This window comes from Crocuta crocuta, unplaced genomic scaffold (assembly GCF_008692635.1).
Source record: "Crocuta crocuta isolate KB4526 unplaced genomic scaffold, BGI_CrCroc_1.0 scaffold343, whole genome shotgun sequence".
In the NCBI taxonomy this organism is placed as follows: domain Eukaryota; kingdom Metazoa; phylum Chordata; class Mammalia; order Carnivora; family Hyaenidae; genus Crocuta; species Crocuta crocuta.
Genome location: NW_027532679.1, coordinates 6,633,497 through 6,656,297, shown reverse-complemented (window position 1 = coordinate 6,656,297; position 22,801 = coordinate 6,633,497). Strand labels below are relative to the sequence as shown.

Below are 22,801 nucleotides of genomic sequence, written 5' to 3'. Positions count from 1 at the left end.
ATAACCTTCAAAGATATGCTTTAGACACATACATATAAGTACTTTATGTGTTTTATATTTATGATTTATATATATTTATATGCTTTATATATATACACACATACAAATACACACACACACACACTAGAGTATATACTCTATAGCTGCTAGACAACAGTAAATTTGTTTTTACCAGGGATTTCTTACAATGTTGATATCTTGCTGATAAGTATTGAAATAACAGATGTTTTGAAGTGATAATTCAAAAAGATGATTAGTGCTTGAGGCAGAAATGAGGAAAGCAGTGTAGTATAGTAAGAAGTAAGCACATTGGATTAAAAGTGAAAACACTCAGATTTTAACTCTGATACTCCTGGAGAACCAGCTGTGTGATGTTAGGTACAATCTTTTAATCTCTCTGAGCCTGTTTTCTTGCCTTTTCAGTGGAGAAATAATACTTGTACAGTGGACTGCATCACACTGGAATTATGGTGGAATAAGATTTGATGCCAAGAACACTTTGAGGTGTGTTTTTTGGGTACATTAATTTAACTAGCAAATGTTTATTGAGCATTTTCTATATGTCAGGCAGGCACTGTTCTAAGTTGTAGAAATACTATGAAGAAAAGTACAAATGTTCCTGTTCTGTAGCTTATCTTTTAGTCTTGGGGAAAACATTTATCTAGATTAGAAACAAGGATGGGAAATATAAGTAGATGATAGATTAGAAACATAGATTGGTAGATCATTGGAAGGCAATAGATAAAATTACATATATAGTTATATACAAACACATACATAAAGTATGCAAATTAATTTCAGATCATTATACATGCTCTGAAAGAATGGCTTTTGAAGAGATAACTTTGAACTGAGATCTCAATAATGAGAAACATTCAAGGATGAGCAAAAGGGAAAGACAAAGGAGATTTTGGAAAGAACAAGATCTAAGGCAAGAATAAATGTGTGAAGTTTAAGAAACAGAAAATTGAGTAATATAACTGGAGTCTGGTGATGCTGATGGTCATGGTACAAGATGACACTCTACTGCAAGTGGGGCCACACCTAAAGAGATCTGTGCATTTCACCAAGCAGTTGGCATTTATTCTAATGCAATAAGAAGCCTTTGGGTAATGAGTTGAAATTATGTTACTTGCAGTTTAAGAAGAAAGTTGATGCTGTGTGAATAATGCATTATAAGAGTGTAATAAAAAAAATAGAAGGAAGAAGGAATCAACAGTGAAGAATTACAGGTGGTGGTTTATTAGTAATGCCTATCTCAACAATTTATTTAATACAGTATTGGCCATATTTTTCCTGGAAATGCTGTCTGCTGAAGAACTCAGAGTAATATTCACTAGGCCCTGTTCTGTGGACTTATAACTTATGAGGGAGGTTTATTGCCTCCTTTAAGTTATTTTCTGTCTATTAATTCAGAGAGGCAGTCACTATATGGAGACTAAATGGACTAACATTAGTCATCATAATAAAGTATATCTTAAAATCCCACTTGGAAATAGTCCTGTTTGGAAATTGAAAATATTCTGGGCTCCCTACATAACTATCAGCGTGTACTCTTGGAATGGGCAATGTTTCAACTCCCTGCCAATATGCCTGGGGCAATACTTTTTGCTCCCTATCCTTCATTTTCATTCCTTAAATTCTTTAGAATAGTTGGCAACTTTCCCTAGCTGATATGCAGAGCTACTTAATTGTGGCTGCCTACAGCCTCTATATCTGGATATGGGTTATAAATTCCCATTTCAAGATATCTAATCAATCCCTAATCCTTTTGTGTTTTCAGGTTCTAAGTACTCAAATGATACAGGTATCTTCCAGGACAAAAAAAAAAAAAAAAAGGTAAATTTTATTGTGGCAGAGATTAATCTCATTTCCACTGAGAAATTCCCTCCTTCTTCCTTATATTATATGCAGTTTCTACTGGGAGAGAGTAACTGTTAGAGAAGAATATGATGGCTGTGTTGGAGAAATGAGTTTCTTTTGGTCTATATTAAGTTTTGATCAAAACTGTATAACCTATAACAGCTTTGAGGCATACTTCCTGTTCCCTTCATACCATTTTAGTTACATGAGATTAAACTAAACTATAGCACTCTTGGAGGAATATGGCATCCACTTAGAATTTTATTTTCTCTCAAATTTTCCAAACTGCAGTCTCTCATCTCAGAAACACTACAGGATTATTTTTCAAAGAAGAGGTTCAGATTCTACCTGGAAAAAGCACACTCATCTACAGAAAACATTTTTTTAAAATATTCTACATTGGTTCTATAATGAAGATGAGAAATAAAAACTATAAAATTTTCAAAAATAACTGCACAAAAAATAAACTGCACCTGTTCACTAATAATTTGGTCTTTATAATTTGAGCATAATCTCATTGGCTACATTTTATCTCAGGAACTTGGCACTGATAGGAAGATGATTTATATACTACAGGAAAAGATGAGAGTAGAAAGTTTCTAAACATGCTATAACATTCCTTTGGGTATCTAGGTTGTATTCATTAGACAAGCTGGCTTCAAGAGCTGACTGGAGATCTCAGCCAGTAAAGGTTAAAAGGTGCTCTCTGTTCATTTTAACAATTCCTCTTGGGTTTCTTGGTAACTGTTTTTTCTCGAAAATTCAACTGAATTATGGGATGTCTAGATACAGTATTTCTGTGGAAATGGTTACATTATGCCACAGTCTGAGCACTGGCTTCAGACCTCACATTAAAAGCACCAAATAAAACTACAGCAAATTCAGAAAGAAGGATCCCAGAGACCAATTTCAAATGACAATACTCAAGACCATTATCTGGCAAAGTAAATAACACCACTACCACCAACAAAAAATACTGGATGAATCAAACCTTTTAAACTGTTTTGGATATTGTCAGTAACTTAGAATCTTTTTATTCTGCCAAAAGCCATCACATTGTCCTCTTAATATCTCAGCCTCTTAAGTTTTGCAATTCTGGCTGTTTAATATAAATTTTAAATGTATGTGTTAGCTTCCATTGAACATGAATAAAATGGTTGCTTCTGATCTCAACATCACACAGGATACAAATAATAATACAAATAATACAAAGTTGAATTTTGACAAAGATGTAAATGATACTGCTTTCTTGATCCCCACTCATCTAAACTTTACAAAGTTAACAAAATTTCACAAAAGTCAATCTGCTTTTTTTCCAGAGCACTTAGTTTTCCACCTTTACTTATTCTGATGCAAAATGAACCATAACTGAAGATCCCAAACTAATTCCCCAAGGAGTCAACACCATTTTGCCAGCTTCGCGCATATCCAAGCCATTCACCTTCCTTAGTTGGAGATGTTTACATCATAAAGCTGAGATCTCTTGCAATAATTGGGCCAAAAGAAGTCTAAAAGGTCTTATATAGCATAACAAATCCAAAACTGGGAAAATTAGGAAGATAAGGAGAAAGTTTGCTTTGAAACATAAGATTGTTCCTTAAGTATTATGTTAGTGCTTAACAAGGTTACCTTGAGAGAAAACCCTAATTATATTCCAGCTCCAAATATTCATCTAAATGATAGATTCAAGTAAGCTATGAGAGAAATAAATAAAAAGTCCAAATCTAGAAGACTTACAGGAAAAAGGAGAAAATCTTAACTAAATATCTGTTAAGAGTGTAGTAGGAACAAATAAAGTACATTATCTACCCACATTCTTAACTACTCATTTAGCTATCTACTTTTCCTCCAATCCACCTGGGTTTATCATGTGATGAGTATACATTCACTCTCTTTCCTTTACCATCTTCATCTTTTTGGCTTAATGATAAAATCTTTGAGAGGCATCCATCACCCTAGATGTTATTTATTGAGGTTAAACTTAAGGCAATATAAAGAAATTATAATATTTCTAGAAACTACTGTTACAGGGAGGGTGAGAGTGAAAAGTTCTGTAATCCCTTGAAAATGTGCCTCAACCAAGATATCATTCCTTTAGCATTATCCTGTTTGAGTTTCATTTAAAAATGGTTTTACCCTGGGGCACCTGGGTGGCTCACTCAGGTGAGCAGTTGAGCAGGCTTGCTCTGGAGTTTTGTTCAGGTCTTGATCTCACATTTCTTGGGAAGGAGCCCAGCGCGTTAGGCTCTGAGCTGACTGCATGGAGCCCACTTAAGATTTTTCTGGTCTCGGGGGGCGCCTGGGTGGCTTAGTCGGTTAAGCGTCCGACTTTCGCTTAGGTCATGATCTCGCGGTTCGTGGGTTCGAGCCCCGCGTCGGGCTCTGTGCTGACTGCCAGCTCAGAGCCTGGAGCCTGTTTCGGATTCTGTGTCTCCCTCTCTCTCTGACCCTCCCCGGCTCATGCTGTCTCTCTCTCTCTCCTAGAAATAAATAAAACATTAAAAAAAAAATTTAAAAAAAAAAAAAGATTTTTCTGGTCTCGGGATACCTGGGTGGCTCAGTTGGTTAAGTGTCTGACTTTGGCTCAGGTCACCATCTTATGGTTCGTCGGTTTGAGCCCCCCGTCGGACTCTATGCTGACAGCCAGCTCAGAGCCTGGAGCCTGTTTCGGATTCTGTGTCTCCCTCTCTCTCTCACCCTCCCCTGTTCATGCTGTCTCTCTCTCTCTCAGAAATAAAATTTTTTTAAAAAAGATTTTTCTTCTCTCCCTATCTCACTCTGCCTTTCCCTTGCTTGTGCTCATGCTCTCGCTGTCGCTCTCAAAATAAATAAATAAGCTTTTAAAAAACGGTTTTACCGTAATCAGTTTTCCAAGGAATGAAATAAAATTGTTTATAGAAGAAAAGGTCTTTCATAAGCAAGAAGCTTAAGAACACTGTGAACAGGGGGAAGGGCAACCCTTCAGCCTGGTGGTATTTTCCAGACAACAAACTGCAAACATCAGCCCTGTTCACCCTGGGATTTTGTCCTATCATTGATAAAATGTAGCCTGTATAGAAGGCTGGGCAAAAGGAAAGGATGTCACTGGAAGGGCATTACCTATCCTTAAAAACTGAAACCTCCCTTCAGAATTGAGTTCGGGATCTATGTGTATGGGCTGTTTTTGTCCGCCATCAAGAGCTCAGGAGAAACCAATGTGATACTGGCTGAAATTTAACTCAGATGGTAGCAATTCAGGGACTGTATCATTTAACTCTTTAGGAAGTTGGAGAAAATTCAGGCTTCTTTAATATAATTTAATCATGGTCAATAAGGAGAAACCTCTGGAAAGTGAACCGTTTCAGAATGTGTTCGGTTTGGTCCTCATTTAAAAAGAAAAGAGGAATCTTGATTAATCAAGGAACACCTGAGCCTACCCATCTTCGTGACAGAGAGTCCTTTCTTTTACCATCTTCTCTGTTTTTCTTCTTTACTTTCTCTATCCCTATCACTTGCCTCTTCTTACTTGCATTGATTGATTGATTGAGAGGCAGGGGTAGGGAAGAGGAGGCGGAGAGAGAAAATCTTAAGTAGGGTCCATGCTCAGGCCAGACATGGGGCTCCATCCCACAACCCTGAGATCATGACCTGAGACAAGTCAAGTGTGGGATGCTTACTAAGTGAGCCACCCAGGTGCCCTTCCTCTCCTTATTTTCAATACCCTCTTTTGCTTACCTTTCTTCTGTAACCTTTCCTTTCTCATCTTGCCATTCTTTCTGGCTTTTACCTTCTCCTCTCCGCAACCATTGTATTCTGTAATGACCTGGCTTTAGGCAAGAGCCTTTCAAAAACATTCTTTAGTCCCTAGTTGCAAAGAAGAAACAGCCCTCTACACCTTGCCTCATAAAAAGAGATTTTTATATAAAATGAATTCCACAATTTCTGGCAGTTTTGTTTTGTGTTTTATGGCTACTGATTATTTCAATTTGAGTCTATTTAAAGATTTCTTCATTAACTTTGTATTTAAAACATGAACATGGCTAGGGCGCCTGAGTGGCTCAGTCCTTTGAGCGTCCGACTTCTGGTTAAGGTCATAATTTTACAGTTTGTGGATTGGAGCTCCATGTCAGGCTCTGGTCAGACAGCTCAGAGCCTGAAGCCTGCTTGAGATTCTGTGCCTTCCTCTCTCTCTGCCCCTCCCTTGCTCATACTATCTCTCTCTGTCTCTCAAAAAATAAATAAATGTTAAAAGTTTAAAAAATAAAATATAAACATAGCCAGCTTATTGTTCTCTTTTGTTCCTGAATACAGTACATTCTATCATTAGAATTCCACATATTATATTCCTTTTTATTTCTTCTGTTGCAAGTGAAAGGAAGGAAGGAAGGAACAAAAGAAGAGAGGAAAGAAGGGAGGGAGGGAGGAAGGAAGGAAGAGAAAAGTTCTTTCCAGGTTATCTTTCTTTATGTGACCCTACCATTTTCTCAGGATTGCTCTCTGGGCTCTGAAAAGGTAGATTTTTTTATACAGTGCAACAATATCTGCAAACTGGTTTCTATTATCTAGACGAACCAAGCTACATATTTAGTTTCTTAGTTATTAGATCCACTGTGTGTATCTCCAAAGACTATTGCTATACCTTTGGATGGCAATGTGTTTTTCTGATAAACAGGTCATGATGAATTTGCACATACAAGAATTTCTTACATTTGTCTCCAGTCTCAGCTTATCACTTTTCTATACCTTCAGAGGGCATTCAGAATAAAATATCTCTGCCTTCTGCATAATGTTATTCTTTTCATAAAACCAGACTTTTGTTCTAATAGAGAGGAGAGTGGGCCCATTTCTCTTGCAAGAGATTTTCTCGGTTGTGATCATAAAGCTATTAAGAGGAAACTTTAACCCTCTCAGAAGCTAATGATAATCTTTCAAGTATTGCTCTACATGGACTTCTCATCTGTAAAAATGGGTAGATAAAGAAGCAAACGGATCATGTAACAACAACAACAAAGGTACACCTTTTTTCAATGGAGATCTACTGCAATGTATGTCATACTTAGTACAAATCTATGCCCAAGAAATGAAAGTAAATAACTACAGAGAAAAATGTATTCAGTAATTTCAGCTAATAGCATCCAGAAATCATGGGGGTAATATTTTTCTAATTCTGTAGCTGATTGTGTTTTTGAAAAAAATCTAAAACTACATTTAATATTTAAGGTGTAGTTTTCTAAAGACAGAGAGACATTTTCAAGATGTACTTAAAAATATTGATGACTCTGGAGATACACGTAATAAACACATGCCGGTATATCCCTATGACTAAAAACTGCATTCCAAGAAAATTAATAAAAATTAAGTGAGTCAGTATTAAAGCTTCCTCATAACTCTCAAGTTTATCAGATTTAATTATAGTACATTTCAGGATGATATATAAAATAGAAACAGAAGCAAAAACTTGAGCTACTTTTCAATTTGTTTTGTCTATCATAGCCTTAAAATCATTGCTTCCAGGAATCATAAATATCAGAAAAGTTATCTTTAGCAAAGATTAAAGCATATGCATTCTTTCAAGTTTTCTTGAATCCTTTAATTCTCTACTATTATAGCACATTTTATCCATTTCAATTAAAAAGAATATATCTTGACTACATTTGGCTACCTATGATTTCTGTTCTTTAAATACACATTTTTTTTGTTATTAGAGGCATTAAATAGGTATTAAAAATAAATTCTAACAAAGCAGTAATGTTGCAATGTGAGTCAATGTAGTTGTTTCTGTTAATAAATCTACCATATCTCAGTTCTTGAAAATTAGCTTTTCAAATCATTCTTAGTCTACCTTATACATCCTCAAGTTCTGTGTCTCTATAAGACCCGGGTGTGCAATAAGAAGTAGGTAAAATACTTCCTGCTTACACTATATTTGATTAAAGAGTTAACATACACATTTATATAAGAGTTATGATATATAATTAAACATCAATGAGCAGTCAGGGTCTATTACTTATACTCCAAACAACAATACAACCATACAGCTGATCATTAAAGGTGTGTGTGTGTGTATACACATTTGTGTGTATTTAAAATCCTTTAACAAACTGAAAATTATGCACATAGAGCTTACAGAGACTAGTCATATTTACATGTTGAAGTATTAGATGGAATTTCTTAAACCAGAATGAAAACGTTTTCTAGATGCATTATAAAACTCTGATGATTTAGTAAGGATTGATATCATGGAGCAGGAAGTAAAGGAATCAGATGCATGCCCATTAATACTTCAGAAGTCTTACTTTCTAAAAGTTCTATCACTATCCTGCTTCTTCATTTTGTACATTCATCCCCTGCCTGCACTCTTTGTGATTTATTTCAAATTTTATGATTTAAGAACAATTTTCCTGAAGCCAACTGAGATGTTTAGATATACACAAACATTATTGCAATACATTACATACACAGCTATGCACTCCATTTTCTGAACGATATATCTTTGTTCCTCAAGATTTTTTCCCTAAGAATGCAGAAAAGGAAAACTAGGTGGAATTTACACCTGGAGGAATTTGCACAGTGTGTCCAAGATTGAATATTTGAAATTGACAAGAAAAAAACACCTGGTAAGACCTCTGAGATATATGCGAGTGTTGTCTTTGACACAGCAGTTCCTCTTAAGCCTCTGAGACACTAATGGCATTTGGCAGCCTCAAAACAGACCCATGATCCCCATCCATGTGATTATACTATCCAAAATATTAAAAGATTGACTCTAAATCCAGGTTACCATTCAGTTTTAAAATCAAAATTTGTATGCTTAAGCTTCTTATTTTTTGTATATGTTGGCTATCTAAGTGAAGAAAAGATGACTTTCTTAATATTGCCACTTAATTGTTATTTAAATATTGCTATTAAATAGTTGCTAACACATGCTTCAGAGGAGGTGCAGCATTAGCTATAGCTGGAAATCATAGATTCTCACCTAGGTTTCCTATGTAAATTTAAACAATAATGTGCTTCCTTGCTTCCCTTGTTTTACTCTGAGGTCAATATTTTGTTTTGGCTTCATTAGTCTTTGTTTAACTAAATAAGATTGGTTGATTATCTTACTCAAAGGTTATTCAAATAAGTGTGTAACATCTATCACTATTTACTCTCATTTTTATAAATATTCTATTATTAAGTGCTATTTTCTTCCTAAGCAGAAACTCATTAGTGTAACCAATTAATTGGTAAATAGAGAAAAATATATATTTTTACTACAAAAAATTAAGGCTTAAGGTCAAATGGATGCTTAAAAATATTACCATCTATCACATTTACGTTTTATCCCACAGTTGGTGCCAATCTAATGCAAAATAGTGGATCAATATGTAATATTCCAAAATAAATGTTTAGAGCATTAGGCTCAGAGATAATCTACTTGAATTCAATGCAAACATAGCAATGTCAAATGAAGTAGATGTAGTCTTTGGGCTGGGAGAATATTATCTTCATTTTCCCCTGGATAATCAAGTCATTGCACAGAAAACATTATGATTGCTAAGTAAACGTAACATTTTAATGTAATTATGAGAAGTTTGTATCTATCTTTTACTACATATAGGTTTGTGCACAGAACTACCATAGTAAATTGAATTAACATTGAGCCATCTATTAAAAATAGGATTAGTCCATTAAGCTACATACTGCCATTCTTATTACTCTACCATTTAGAAGGAAAGCAAGGCTTCATTAGTAACAATTTAAAATCTCTAAAATAAAAACACAACAGTGTGACCCACCTCCCAATCCTGGTCGCAGACGATTGTCATAACCATCTAGGAGTCGGTCCAAAATCCTGGTGAAGACTGTGGTATTGTCTTTAAGTTCATCTTGTAATGAGGGTTGTCCATAGCTGAAAAAAGCATAAGGGAAGGTATTAATCTAAATTATACATTTCTATTAAAACCTTTTCCCAAATAAAGCCTTTCTTGGATTTTCCTACCTTATTTTCTATTGAATCTTAATTTGAAAATTCCTTCTAGTAAAGTAAAAAAAAAAAGTAATATTTTAATTTCTACCATTTTCTCATATTTGTTCTCACAGATGATAAGTTCTTTATTCTAATATTTCTACTATGGAAGTAAAATTACAGGAAATGCCTTTTGTCTCTTTATATGTATAAATTTCAGCATATATACAATGCTTAATGCATGTTTTCTCTGGGCAAGCAAAAATCTTAATGCATGCTAGGGACAGAAAAAGAAATCTGTCAAACCTCTTCCAAAATTAAAAAAATGTATGTATGAGCTACCAAATTAATAATTTTGTTTTCATTTAATTAACATGCAGCATTAGTCTAAGATTTCACCTAACAACATACTCTTCCTTCAGTCCGCTTTTTTTATATCTATCTTTGTCCTTCTGATGTTCTTTCAGGGTATTTAGATGAGACAAATAGTTTAAACTTGTTTCTTAGGATAATTATAGTTTCAAATCAGTGTGTAATTTCCATTCCCCTAAGGTCTATGTACCAATTCTTATAATGTGTCTATTCAAACCTCTAATTGAATTTTTGTCATTTCTGTCTTAAAAGTAAAAGATACCTTGAAAAAAGATGTGTTCCAATATTCTTAATTTATGGTTCACTAAACTGTAGTGTGGACAATATTAGCATTTTGTTTAAGAAAACACAGCTATTTGTGAGCAGAGCTTAAACTCGAACTCAGTTTTCTTCAACTTTTAGTCTAAAATTTAATTCTATTCTTCTATACTGGTATATTGTTTCTATTTCAATCTTTTCAGTTGCAAGTATAGTTCTTACCCCTTACCATTAATCTTTTAGTTTCAACCACATAGTGACCACGGTTCAAATACTGTGTATTTCTTATATCAATCACATTATCATTTATGCTCATTGAATTAGTATTTTATGTAATGATTAGGATGACACCTCCAGAATCCTTTGAGAGAAGAATTTTCAATCTTAGGGTGGATCACAGTCACTGACATATTTCAATAATAGCTCTGACCTTGAGTAAAGGAAAATGAATACAGAGTGTAAACTAAAAAATGCTACAAAAATATTACTTTCATACTTTCAACCTAATATGCTTTTGGCTTCACTGTTGTGTGTTTTTATTACTACTCAATGTAAAAATAAAAAAGTAACATTTGAAACCAGGATTCATTTATTTGAGCAGAACTAGAAATATAATCAAAGTATCATTTCAAAAACAAACACTATTTTTAAAAAAATAATCTTATACTGGCAAAATTCAATGGCCATTTCTCTGATAAAATTTTAATGTAATGAAGCTATTATAACTAAAAGCTCTGCAAGATATTCAGTATATGAAATGCACCTCTATGAAACAATTTCTCATTCTCCTAAATTTGACATTACTACCATACAGATTGAGTTTACTCTCCTTTGGCAAAATTAAACTTCTTACTAGTTTTTTAAATCAAATTTTCACTGAGCTCTGTGTCTTCCAGGATATCTCATTAGTAGGTAACACCAATAAAGCATAAAATAGTTGTCTGAATGCAATTATTTATAAAAACTTGTCACAAACGAACTGCCATGCATGCATCTTTCAAGGATATTGGAAGGTCATCTTGATAAAGGTGGGAAAGAAATGCTAGTACACTTTAAGTTGTGAAGAGGGCCTGATCAAGGAGTCAAAGGAAGAAAGCAGTGAAATAAGAAGAGAAAAATATGAGACAGGGTGACGTGACAGAGCACAATTAGATTGCTGATAGGATTCCTAAAATATGCAGTTATTACCTTTTCCTGCATTTTCTTTGTGTTTAAGCTTATACCAAATTCAGGAAATGTTTTATGTCTGGTTTTATCTTATAAATGTCATTTCCAGCAATTGCATTCATTGAAATACAAATGCCAAAAGAGACTTTTCCCTCCCTCCCAGAAAACTAGTTCTGCTATCCCAAACGGAAAAGTAATCTTTATTTCTTGTGATTTTTCTAATCAGGTTATTCTTTATCTCTACTTCTAATTTACCATGTCCAGTTGTAATTGTCAGAAAATAACCCCAGGATAAAGATCAAGGTTGTTTACTGCTCTTAAATACTTATGCCAACGTAAGCTTTCCTAAACTGAAAATATAATTTGAAGAGAAATGTCAGTTACAGTACCTGATTTTGATTCCATATGAACCACTATATAATAAAACACTGTGCACTAACTCCATCTACAGGTCATTACAATAGTAACACTTCTTATAATTTTTCAAAAGCAATGAAGAACATTTAACTCCTCAGATTAAGAGTATCTGGTAATAGTGAATCTCTTCTTCTTCATCTGGTAGTCATTATTTACCACACAAAATAGCAAAAAATAAAAACAGACAACTTCCCAATGCAAAAAATCCTCTTAAATTCTTATCTTTCCAGACCAGTCCTTCTCTCCACCTTAATTCATGAGAGTTCACTTTCCATTACATTTTGAAGAACCTTAGGTGTTTATAATACGTCTAAGACTTTCTTACGGGCCATAGGAGTAGACTATGGAAGAAATATAAAGGCATATAAAGAAGTATCTTTCGTTCTTCTTGGTTCTTTGGTCATTTATGTCATTGCTTCTATAAAATGTTTATATGCTTGATTTGATCATTAGCAAATATTTTGAATATGGTTAAGCACATTACTAAATTTTTATCATTACTTGTCTCCATAGTAGTTATGCTTAAAGAGAGAAGTTCAATTTTACTTAATGTTCTCAAATATTTGTTTGGTCTATTCTGCCTTAATTGATGATACAAATAATGGTTTCAAAACAGAATATGCACATGCATTTATGGAGACGTATGACTTTCAAATTACAAATATTATTTTAAACTTTACACTTTTATATAGTCACAAGTTACTCTATGATCTTTATAACTGGCTAGAAATGTTCTTGCTGGAAAATCAACTCACATAGCACAGAGACATTAATTGGAGTAACTTTTTCTATGAACTAGGAAACCATTTATTTTGTTCTGTTACAACTGAACAGTAAAAAGTTCAATTTAAGATTTAAATGTTGAATGAATACATTCCTTTAACAAAAGCGTGTTAAGTGTATTCTAACTATCACGCAAATAAGGTGGTTATTTTTTCATAGTGTTCTTCTTTATTCTTAGTTGGAATTTTATTGCAGTTAAGTTTTTTGAATTCCCTTAGTCATGAATTCATCCAAGGACAATTTTCTTTCCCCTGAAAGAATAAGTGAAAAGTTACAGAAATTCTCATGCAGATTTAAAATAAAGTGCCCCCACCTTCTTCCAGTCAATGTGCTCAGAAGGAGGGTCCAGGCCCAAAGATAGTCAGAGAGACCCGGACTTTTCTTCATCGTGGGCTTGTGCAGCTGAAAAGTAGAACAAGTAGAGATCAATGTCTCTTGCAGGAAACATCAGGTTATAACCACTAGGGCTGACTGAGGCAGTTCAGATGAATGCTTTGAAGTCAGGAAATGACCTCACTGGGATATGACACCTCATTGGAAGCAATGGAAACCTGGACCATCCATTCTCTACTTTTCCTTCCATTTTTCCATTCAGAAATATATCAGTGCCTTAATTTCTCCTGTAAAAGAATACAAGTTGAAATGTTTTCAGGTGACAATACTGCTCAACATGAAAACTGAGTTTTTTTTTCCTCCAGGGTTTATATTTCCAATATAGTTTGAATTACTCTCTTCTTGTTTATCATCTGAGAATGTTGACCTTTGTGATTTGAGTTTCCATGCCTGAACTGTGCATTGAAAATTTTAAGCTGATGTCTGTAACGGGGAGAACATACTTAGGTGCTGAAATGGGGTAGGTTAATATGTTTCAATGGCTGAATTCACCTTTGAATTCTGGATTTAATTCGGTTTCAGAAGCAACTGTATTTATCTTTTTAAAAAAAAACACAAGAAACACACTGTTGAATGCCGAAGTCGTGCTTATATTCTCTGCCTGTGATTGCCTTGTTAAATATGCTCACTAATGCTTCTGTGAGGCTAAAGGACACACTTTACAGTCAAGCCATGTGCTGATCTCTCTCATACACACAAACCACACTCACGTAAATGCATACAAACATGCCCACACATATCTTTTAAGCCCTCTTGAATTCTGCCAGGTTGCTGCTAGAAAATGTTTCATCTCAGACAGATGGGAGCTAGAGTGCTTTGCTTTGCATGAATAAGGGAATCTTTTTTCCCTCTTAGGTAAAGTGCAATCAATCACCATCTGATTGTCGAATTTTAGACTTGATAGTGGGATGCTGGAGGAAAGGAAGAGTATGGAAAGCTTAGAGAATTTTGAAAAACTAGGATCTATCTGAGGCGACAATTTTTAAAAATCAGTGCACTACCTGGGTAAGGAGCAGATGTGGTAACACTTTATTTAATTAGCTATAATTAATGGCAGCTATAGCATGAGAAATGTTAAAGGTATTTATTAGCACCTCCCTGAATCTATACTCCTTAGTACAGTGAGTGATTAATGGATTGCATGTCTTTTAAAGCATGTTTTTCATTAAGCACTCTATAGTTTAATGTGGTATGCCTTTAAGTACATCTACACAAATGCTTTCCACACTCTTGGGGATCATTTATATCAGTAAAAACCATTACAAACAGGCATGTAAGCAATGAAACATAATTAATGTGTTTAGAGTGAAATGGTCTAGATCCAGAGATAAGAGCTGTGAGCTTCATAGTTCCTACTTAATTTAGTCACCGGTTTTGGCATAGATGACAAGAAATATTGGGTAAATATCGTTACGTGAAAATGTAGCATCTAAATTGCACAGTTATAACTCATCCTTGCATTAATCTTCAACATCGGTTATGAAGGAAAAACAATTTGTCTTATCCATTAATAATTGTTGGTCTTGATATATATTTTTAAAACGGTGATTCCTAAAGGGGCAAATGAAACAAAACAAAACCCCAAGGCAAGGTACCATAGCTTTTCCTCCTCCTCTGGCATTTCAAAGAAAAACAAACCTATCATGGCACTTGAGTTGTTGAGCAAGAAAGTTTCTTGCAAATACAAACATAATAGTTTAAAAGAAATGCTAAGCTGCCTCCCTACCCTTTTCCACCTTCAACCTCCCCCCTGCCAAACACACACCCGCCAAACACCTATATCCCATGCCACCTATATCAAATGAGAAGTTGAGTTTTTCAGGTTCAGAACCAGAAAGACCCCTGCACCAGAGGGCATTTTAGCAGCGTCCACTGGAAAGGAGAAAAGAGGCATTTTTGCAGCCAGAATGAAAGAGTGCCTTCCCAAGGATGGAATATTAACACAGGTTTTCTGTCCCAGCGTCTTAACTTTAGACGATACCCCCCAAAGCCCCTCCCCACCTCATCCCAGCTCCCTCTTGGAAAAAAAAAAAAATGAAAACAACATGTCACCACCCACCCCGCGGGATAAATTCACATCTGCCTAAGAAAAGGGGGAAAGAAAAGAAGAGGTACAGAGAGAGGGCAAAAAATAATGCTTCTATATCGCTGCGGTTTTCACCCTGAAAGAAAAACATTCGCGGTTTCTACCTGCTGTGGGATCAGGCTCTTGTCCTGTTCCCTCTTTCTCTTTTTTTCTCTAGCATTCCCGTCTCTCGAGCCACGAAAAGCCACGTTCAGAGCTGCGCGTGCAGCGGTCCGAAGCCGCACTTACCTCGGGCCCCCTCTGGGCTCAGGATCGCTCCAGACCCGGGAAAAGTGTGCGAGAGGCAATCGCCGGGAGCCCGCAGCCGGCGCGAGTCCGCCGGTCCCCGCGCGCCGGGAGCGGAGCGGCGTCCGCGCGCTGCCTCGCACTCACTCGGTCTGAGCCATCATGGACTCTGCGTGCTCCTTTGCTGAAGATTTCACACCCAAATTTGCTTCCCAGTATCCGATCTGCAGCTATACAACAAAAGATTTCTCTTTACCAAGACAGTAGTAATACGTCCCAGGGCAAACCGGATGTGAAATAGGCGGTGACTTCATGCCAGAGAGATTTTATTTTAGAAAGGAAGGTGGTACCAGCCTCTGGATCTGGAGACCAATCCGCCCATTTTTTATATGCAGCACAATTTAACTTGCATCGCTCTGGCCCTAATCCCCTTCTCTCTGGCTGCAGACTCAAATCCTTCCACAATCTGCTGCAAGCTTTCCCTTTTTGGTGGGGAGTAGAAATGAGGCAGGAAAGGGTATAAAGGGTTAGAGGCATAGGGACTCCTCTCAGAACCTTTTCACACTTTCAATTCATGAACACCGTTTTAAGGTGTGCCCATTAGAAAAACAAAACAAACAGCTGATCAGTATAACTAGTCCAGCTTTGATCAACGATTCAACCACTGTATGCATATGAATGGACGCAGGGAGCCGCAGGGTTGCACATGTGGAGAGCCGCTGCCCCCTCGCCCGCATCCCTCGCACGCACTCCCACACACATGTCTGAGTCCCTGTGTCTTGCAGAGTCACGAATGAGGAGGGATGGCGGGGAAGAGTTCCGTCCAGTAGGGAAGTGGCCACCGGTTTCTCGAGGCTCTCGCACGTTCACAGGTTGTGAGCGCTTTCCACCCCACCTTGGTCTGTAGCTTAGAGGACAGCAAGAAACGCGCTCCGGAACCGGGTTCTCAATCTCTGGAGGCAACTGTTTGTCTGTTTACGTTACGGAGGAGAAAACACAAGCTCCTTTAAATAAGAATTGTGCTGGGTTCCCGGAGCGAGGAGTATTTAACTTTAAATAAATCACCCAGATCATTTCTAGGTTTGGGAGTCATATCTCCATTTCCGGAATCATTCCCTTGCCTCGAACTCCATCATTCTCCGGATTAGGAAAATGGGAGAGGGGGAGGAGAGAAGATTAACAAGATTTTTAGAAGTCAGGATAAAACAGTCTTTGACTTTTTTCCCCCCTCTGTGCCCTCTTCTATTACTCTCCCTGGTAGCTCTCCACCCACGAGTAATTATACACTTAGGGAAGGAGGGTGTGTTCCAACATCAGTTTAACTAAATCTCCAAGGAACTAGGGGAGACTGTAGTTCTCTCTTCGGATTTTGTGAATGGGTGTTTGTAGCAGAGAGGAGTTGGCTACTCTCTTCCTGGGAGTGCTTTCTGAAACGACCTGAAATTCTGGAAGCTGTCCCTTCAACCCTTGCTCCCAACTAGGTATGGAGGTGCTGAAAAGGTGGGGTGCCTCCATGTAATGCTTCTAGTGAGTAAGGTCCGGACTTTGATGGGCTCCCTAGTCATTTTGTCCAAGACTTCTAGCATGCGAGACGTTTTGGATAGGGGCGGAGCTTGGCCAAGTGAATTTTAAAAAACCCTAACTGGTCAGTCTATACTCTTCAGGGCTTTATGATTCTACAAGCGTCCCTTGATCATGTGCTGCAATGCAATCAGGTTACATGGTTACAACTTAAGACAGGGGATTGAGATGATCAGGAATATAAAATTGAAAACCACCGTCAGAATCAGGCTTGGTTATCTTGAGCTTTGAAAGGGAAATGTTAGTGAGAAATGACTTCAGAAATAAATTTTCAAGGAAGAGAGATTTGAAGATCATCTTATATTGCCTCCTCTGTTCAGACACAACAAAGGTCAAGATATCCTTAAAGATATCCTTTGAGAATCATCATAGCTTCCCTATGTGATATTACTCAACTTTTAAAATTTATGTGCTTATCCATTAATTCATTTATTGATTGAGCAGTTCTGAGAATAAAACTCACTTTAGTTAACAACTGTGTTAACAACTAAAAAACACTGTTTTCTTACCTGACAATGTATAATGCAATTCCATAGTTATGTTTTGATTCAGCAAAGACTAATACTCCCAGAAATGTAATCTTTTCATCTCTTTTTTTTCCCCTGGTAAAATTGTCACAGCTGCTTCTACTCGTCTACTCTGTTCTGCAAATGCGAATAACTTTCTGTCCTATATCTAATGCCACACAACCAAATCATTCTACTGATTGTTTTTTTTCAACCAGTTACTGAAATGTTACCATTTGCACAATAATTGTGTTGAGAAAAATGCCAATCACATCTTTCTTTAGGCTGAAAGTATTATGTGACAATTGTGCAGCATTTCCATACATTTTAAAACAAATAAATATTTATAATTATTGGGTTTATCTTAAAACTACAATGCACATATGGAAATGGAAATGTCTATACTATGATTTTCTATTTAAAATACAACACTCACAGGGCAGGTTTTACTAGATGCCATTTGTATAATTTGCTTTTGGGCATATATATTTTTAATAAATGAATTTAATAAATTGTAGCCATTTAAGCATTGATAATTTGACTACTCCAAAAACAGCAGTTGCAACTCTAAATTATCAGTGTGTTTATTATTTCCCATCTAGATATCATTAACATATGCACATAACACCAAGGAATCTAGGAATATAAGAAACTAAGAGTAATTAAGTAATTTACTTTATATTGTCTTGTTATATGGATCTTTTATTTATTTATTTTATTTTAGAGAGAGAGTGTGTGAGCAGGGGAGAGGGGCAAAGGGTTAGTGAGAATCTTAAGTAGGCTCTATGCTCAGCATGAAGCACTCCCATGGAGCTCGATCCCAAGATCCTGGGATCATGACCTGAACCAAAATCAAGGGCAGGATGCTCAACAAACTGAGCCACCCAGGTGCCCCTTGAATATTATAGATAATTGTTGACATCTTGTTTTTTTCTTCTACCCAGGGGAATAAATCCCTTCAAAGTGTGTATGCCCCTGATTGAAGTAAGTTCTTGAAATAGTAAAAACCATGGTATTTAATATTCTTAAAGTGTTTACTTGGAGCCAAGTAATGTGCTAACAAATTTGCATTAAACTGACAAAACTTAATTCTCAAAACATGTCTGTAAGAGATAATTTTAATATACCTGTTTTACAAACCATTCAAAAAGTGATAGATTAGAGAGAGTGAGAGATCTGCCGAAGGTCATGTGGGTAAGAAATGTTCATCATAGAATGCAAACTCAGATCTTCTGATTCCAGAGCTTACTTTCTCAACCACACTCCCACAGTACTTTATGTTCTTGATTACTCTGTGGTTGTAAGCTCATGTTAAAATCTGTTGTATTCATTTCACTCTATGTTTAACCATCTTCTTATCAGTTACCTAAAACCTACTTCTGTACATTTTTTAAAAATATTTATTCACAGGGTGCCTGGGTGGCCCAGTCAGTTAAGCATCCCACTTCAGCTCAAGTCATGATCTCAGTTTGTGAGTTCGAGCCCCATGACGAGCTCTTTGCTCTCAGTGTGGAGCTCACTTACAATCCTCTGTCTCCCTCTCACTCTGCCCCTCCTGCTCATGTATGCACACCTTCTCTCAAAAATAAATCTTTAAAAAATAATATTTATTCATGACAAGATTCTTCCTTTTGCTGGTCTAGTGCATCAAACTGCAGCACAGCATCAGGCTTATGTTAGTGTCTCAGAGTTCCTCCTATTTCCCTCCTGTCTTACGAGGCCACTCCCTCAAAGGACCTCCAAATAGTCACTGGTTCTGGGCGGAAGGGATTTGAGGTCAAACCTAGGACCACAGATCCTGGGGAGGCCTGATAGCTCTATTTCCAGTGTAGCAGTCTGGTACATTTTGCTTTTTCTGTCAATTTTAAATGGCAGGAAGCCCTGACCTAATTGAAGAAGTGGTACTGATTCTTTTCAACAGAAATGTTTTTAGTTTCTCCCACTAAAAGTGAACCAAATGAGAAAAAAAAAAAAAAGCAAGAGTGTTCTCATTAATTCACTGTGGCTTTTTATCTTTTACAAAATAATTTGTGTGAGGGAGAAGAGACCAGTAAAAATAATGAAATATCAAATAAGCTTCAACTGAAATCTAGAATAAAGTGGTCTTTTTAAATGCCTTTGCATAGTTTAGACATGTACACTGAAAATATGTTTTAACATATATGAAACATGGTTATCAATCTGCAACAGTAAATGTACATATTGCAGTTAAACATGATGCCACCTACATTTATGCATATAATCTTAGACATTTATGTGGACTTTTTATACTCACTAAGCTAGTCCCCCTTTTCTAATTTCCCTGTATACAATACAGACCATCTTGCTAACCAACTATACTAGTACATCCAGAGGGTGATGATTTCTTTTTAAAATTTTTTTATTATTATTATTATTATTATTATTATTATTATTATTATTTTAAAGAGAGGGAGAGAGAGCAGGGCAGGGGCACAGAGAGAGGGAGAGAGAGAATCCTAAGCAGGGCTCAAACCCATAACTGTGAGATCATGACCTGAGCTGAAATCAAGAGGCAGTCGCTTAACTGACTGAGCCAACCTGGAGTCCCTAGAGGTCTACACCTTCTTTTATAATTGGTATTGAAATAGTGGCTCAATAGAAAGAAGAACTGGGATTTAATGATAGACCACTTTTTGAACTTTAACCTAGACACATTTATCATCTGGGTTACTTAGACAAATTCTTTCTCCCATGCTGGAAGGCTAGTTTGACATCTCAGCATGGTGAAAGACATGGTGTGTATAATAAAAACAAAATCATAATTTTCTCCTATTTGAGTCATAAATGCTTAACACTCTAAAAGGACTTAGAGATTGTTTGCCCCCACCAATTTGACAGATCACAAAAATTATGTAATTCTTCCTATGAGCTTTGTAGAAGTAAAACTCAGGTTAGCACAGCAGTGATTGCTCACACATGAATAGATATCTGAAGCCACTGGTATCTAAAAGCTACATGACCATTGGCATATTGCTGAACTTTTCTGAACCTCATTTTCTGAAGTTTTAAAATGAGGTACTGTTACCTCATTAGTTGATTGTGGCACTATATAGGAAAACAAATGTGACACACATAGTCCTCTTGTATAACACCTAGTAGATATCCAATGAATGCACTTTCCTTCTCTTTCAGCTCAATACAGATTCATTATTTTTCAAGCATTGTTGTACATTCTGTATAGCGTATTTATATAGCTCAAAATAATGATTATATTGTCCACTATACACATTAGACTTAACTGAAACATAAAATTCCCAGTTAATAGACAGGATACCAGATAAACTAGCTTGTTCACCAGGCTTAATCCTAGGCCCATATTCTTATTTCTAGAGTGTTCTGAAAAAAAGAATGCTTCCAACTATACCTGTCTTAGACACTGAATACCTTACATATACTCTAAACCTGGAGGACTTGAAGAATCTGCTCCAAGGTAGAGCTAATCACAGTTTCTACAGTAGGCCATAGATCCCCTCAAAGGTACATTTTACAACATTTCCCTTAAGATTTAAGAGAAACCCAACAAATACCCCTTAGGAATAAAACATAGATATGAGATCCAGGCTCTTTTGAATCGCCTTATAAGTAGGACAGTATCCAATCTTCTTTTGTGGCAGTTTTCAGTTTATCAGCAACTCATGTGTAACCCAGATTCATCTCCCATTTTCTTTCAAAATCTTTTCACAGATGTCAAACCCATCAACCCAAGCAGGAAAGTGCAGATTTATTCAAGATTCAGAGGAATGGTAATAAGCTGCTAGTTAAAAGAAATCATTTATTTTCAAATATCAAATAAATATCAATAACTTTCAAAATTTTGAAGACTGTAGATGCCATTAGCAACATGAAGATTGCAGTGTAAGTCTGGAAGGAGGTAAGAACATGAGCAGTCTATTAAAGTGTTGTCACAATTCTAGGTTATATATTTTATTATTTTGGGGTTTTTTAAATTTATTTATTTTTGAGAGAGAGAGAGAGAGAGCACATGCACAGGGAAAGGGCAGAGAGAGAGGCAGAAAGAGAGAATCCCAGTCTACACACTGAGAGTTACACACGAGGCTCAACCTCACAAATCGTGAGACCATGACCTGAGCTGAAACCAAGTGTCAGATGTTTAACTGACTGTACCACCCAGGCGCCCCTAGACTACATATTTTAAAATATATGACTTGATTGAGGAAACACGGAGTCTCTATTTTTATGGTAATATTAAGGCATTCAGGTGGTGTTTCCTTTGGTAAACATAAAGAGTGTGTGTGTGTGTGTGTGTGTGTGTGTATACATATATACATAATCTCTGTGTAAAGTCCTTTAACCCATTAGAATGCTTATTTTTCCTTATTTTTATTTTTTCAGGTGAACATAATGAATAGATATTTAATAAATATCAATTATTAAATATTTAGCATGCAGAAAGGAAAATAAAGATCTGAGTTGGGGAATAATTTAGAAAGATTACTCATCAAAAATAGTAGATGAATAAATAAATAAGTAAATAAGCTTCTTGTTACCAAGAAACTGCATTTAGTTGATGCAGAATCTTCTGACATGATAAAGATCACCTAGTTTAGAATATATGAGGATTTTAATGTGGCCTCATTATCCTGTTGGGCAGTTGCATTCACATATTTATTTGAAATCATAAAACACAAAAAGTGATGTAGACAAAAAGGATTATTTAAAAAAATCCCTCATCATGCCCTGAATGGCCATAGCATTTGTGGAATGGACATGAAATGGAAGGATTTACTAGAACACAGATCAAGAATTAAGACCCTAAAGCCCCATCTGTTCAATAACTTCCAAGTCTTGATGTTTACAATAATTGTATTCTGTGGAGTGAAATAAAAAAGAGCTTGTAGATATGTATGGATACATTTTTATTATGATTGTTCACAAATATATCCCAAACTATCTAATGTCCTTTTGTTAAATGTAGAACATAGAACCAATTAGATATTTTTTACTATATTTAAAATGAAGCAATGTCAACCTAACCCATTTCCAATTTTGTTTACAATAACATTCTCCATGGTTTTTCTTGGAAAAAGTTTTTACCATTTCCATTTTAGTTATACCTCTGATCACGGGCATGGGTAGGGAGGAACAAAAGGTAACATTGTGAGTGATAATTACTCTTGAATAGTTTCATTTGTGAAACAATCAGCCCATGTGAACCTCAGGACCATAGATTGTGTAGACTGT

At 36.0% G+C, this 22,801-nt stretch overlaps 1 protein-coding gene across 1 annotated transcript in view; it reads right to left on the bottom strand.

Annotated features, from left to right (window-relative positions):
- Positions 1-15,646, bottom strand: part of GABRA1 (gamma-aminobutyric acid type A receptor subunit alpha1) — a 61,420-nt gene extending 45,774 nt beyond the window's left edge. Inside the window, exons 1-3 of the mRNA XM_077780767.1 lie at positions 15,495-15,646; positions 13,101-13,189; positions 9,621-9,733 (exon numbers count right to left, since the gene is read on the bottom strand). Of these exons, the coding sequence (XP_077636893.1) occupies positions 9,621-9,733; positions 13,101-13,174 (187 nt within the window). The 5' untranslated portion in view covers positions 13,175-13,189; positions 15,495-15,646. The remainder of the gene's footprint in view (positions 1-9,620; positions 9,734-13,100; positions 13,190-15,494) is intronic.
- Between the last annotated feature and the right edge of the window lie 7,155 nt (positions 15,647-22,801).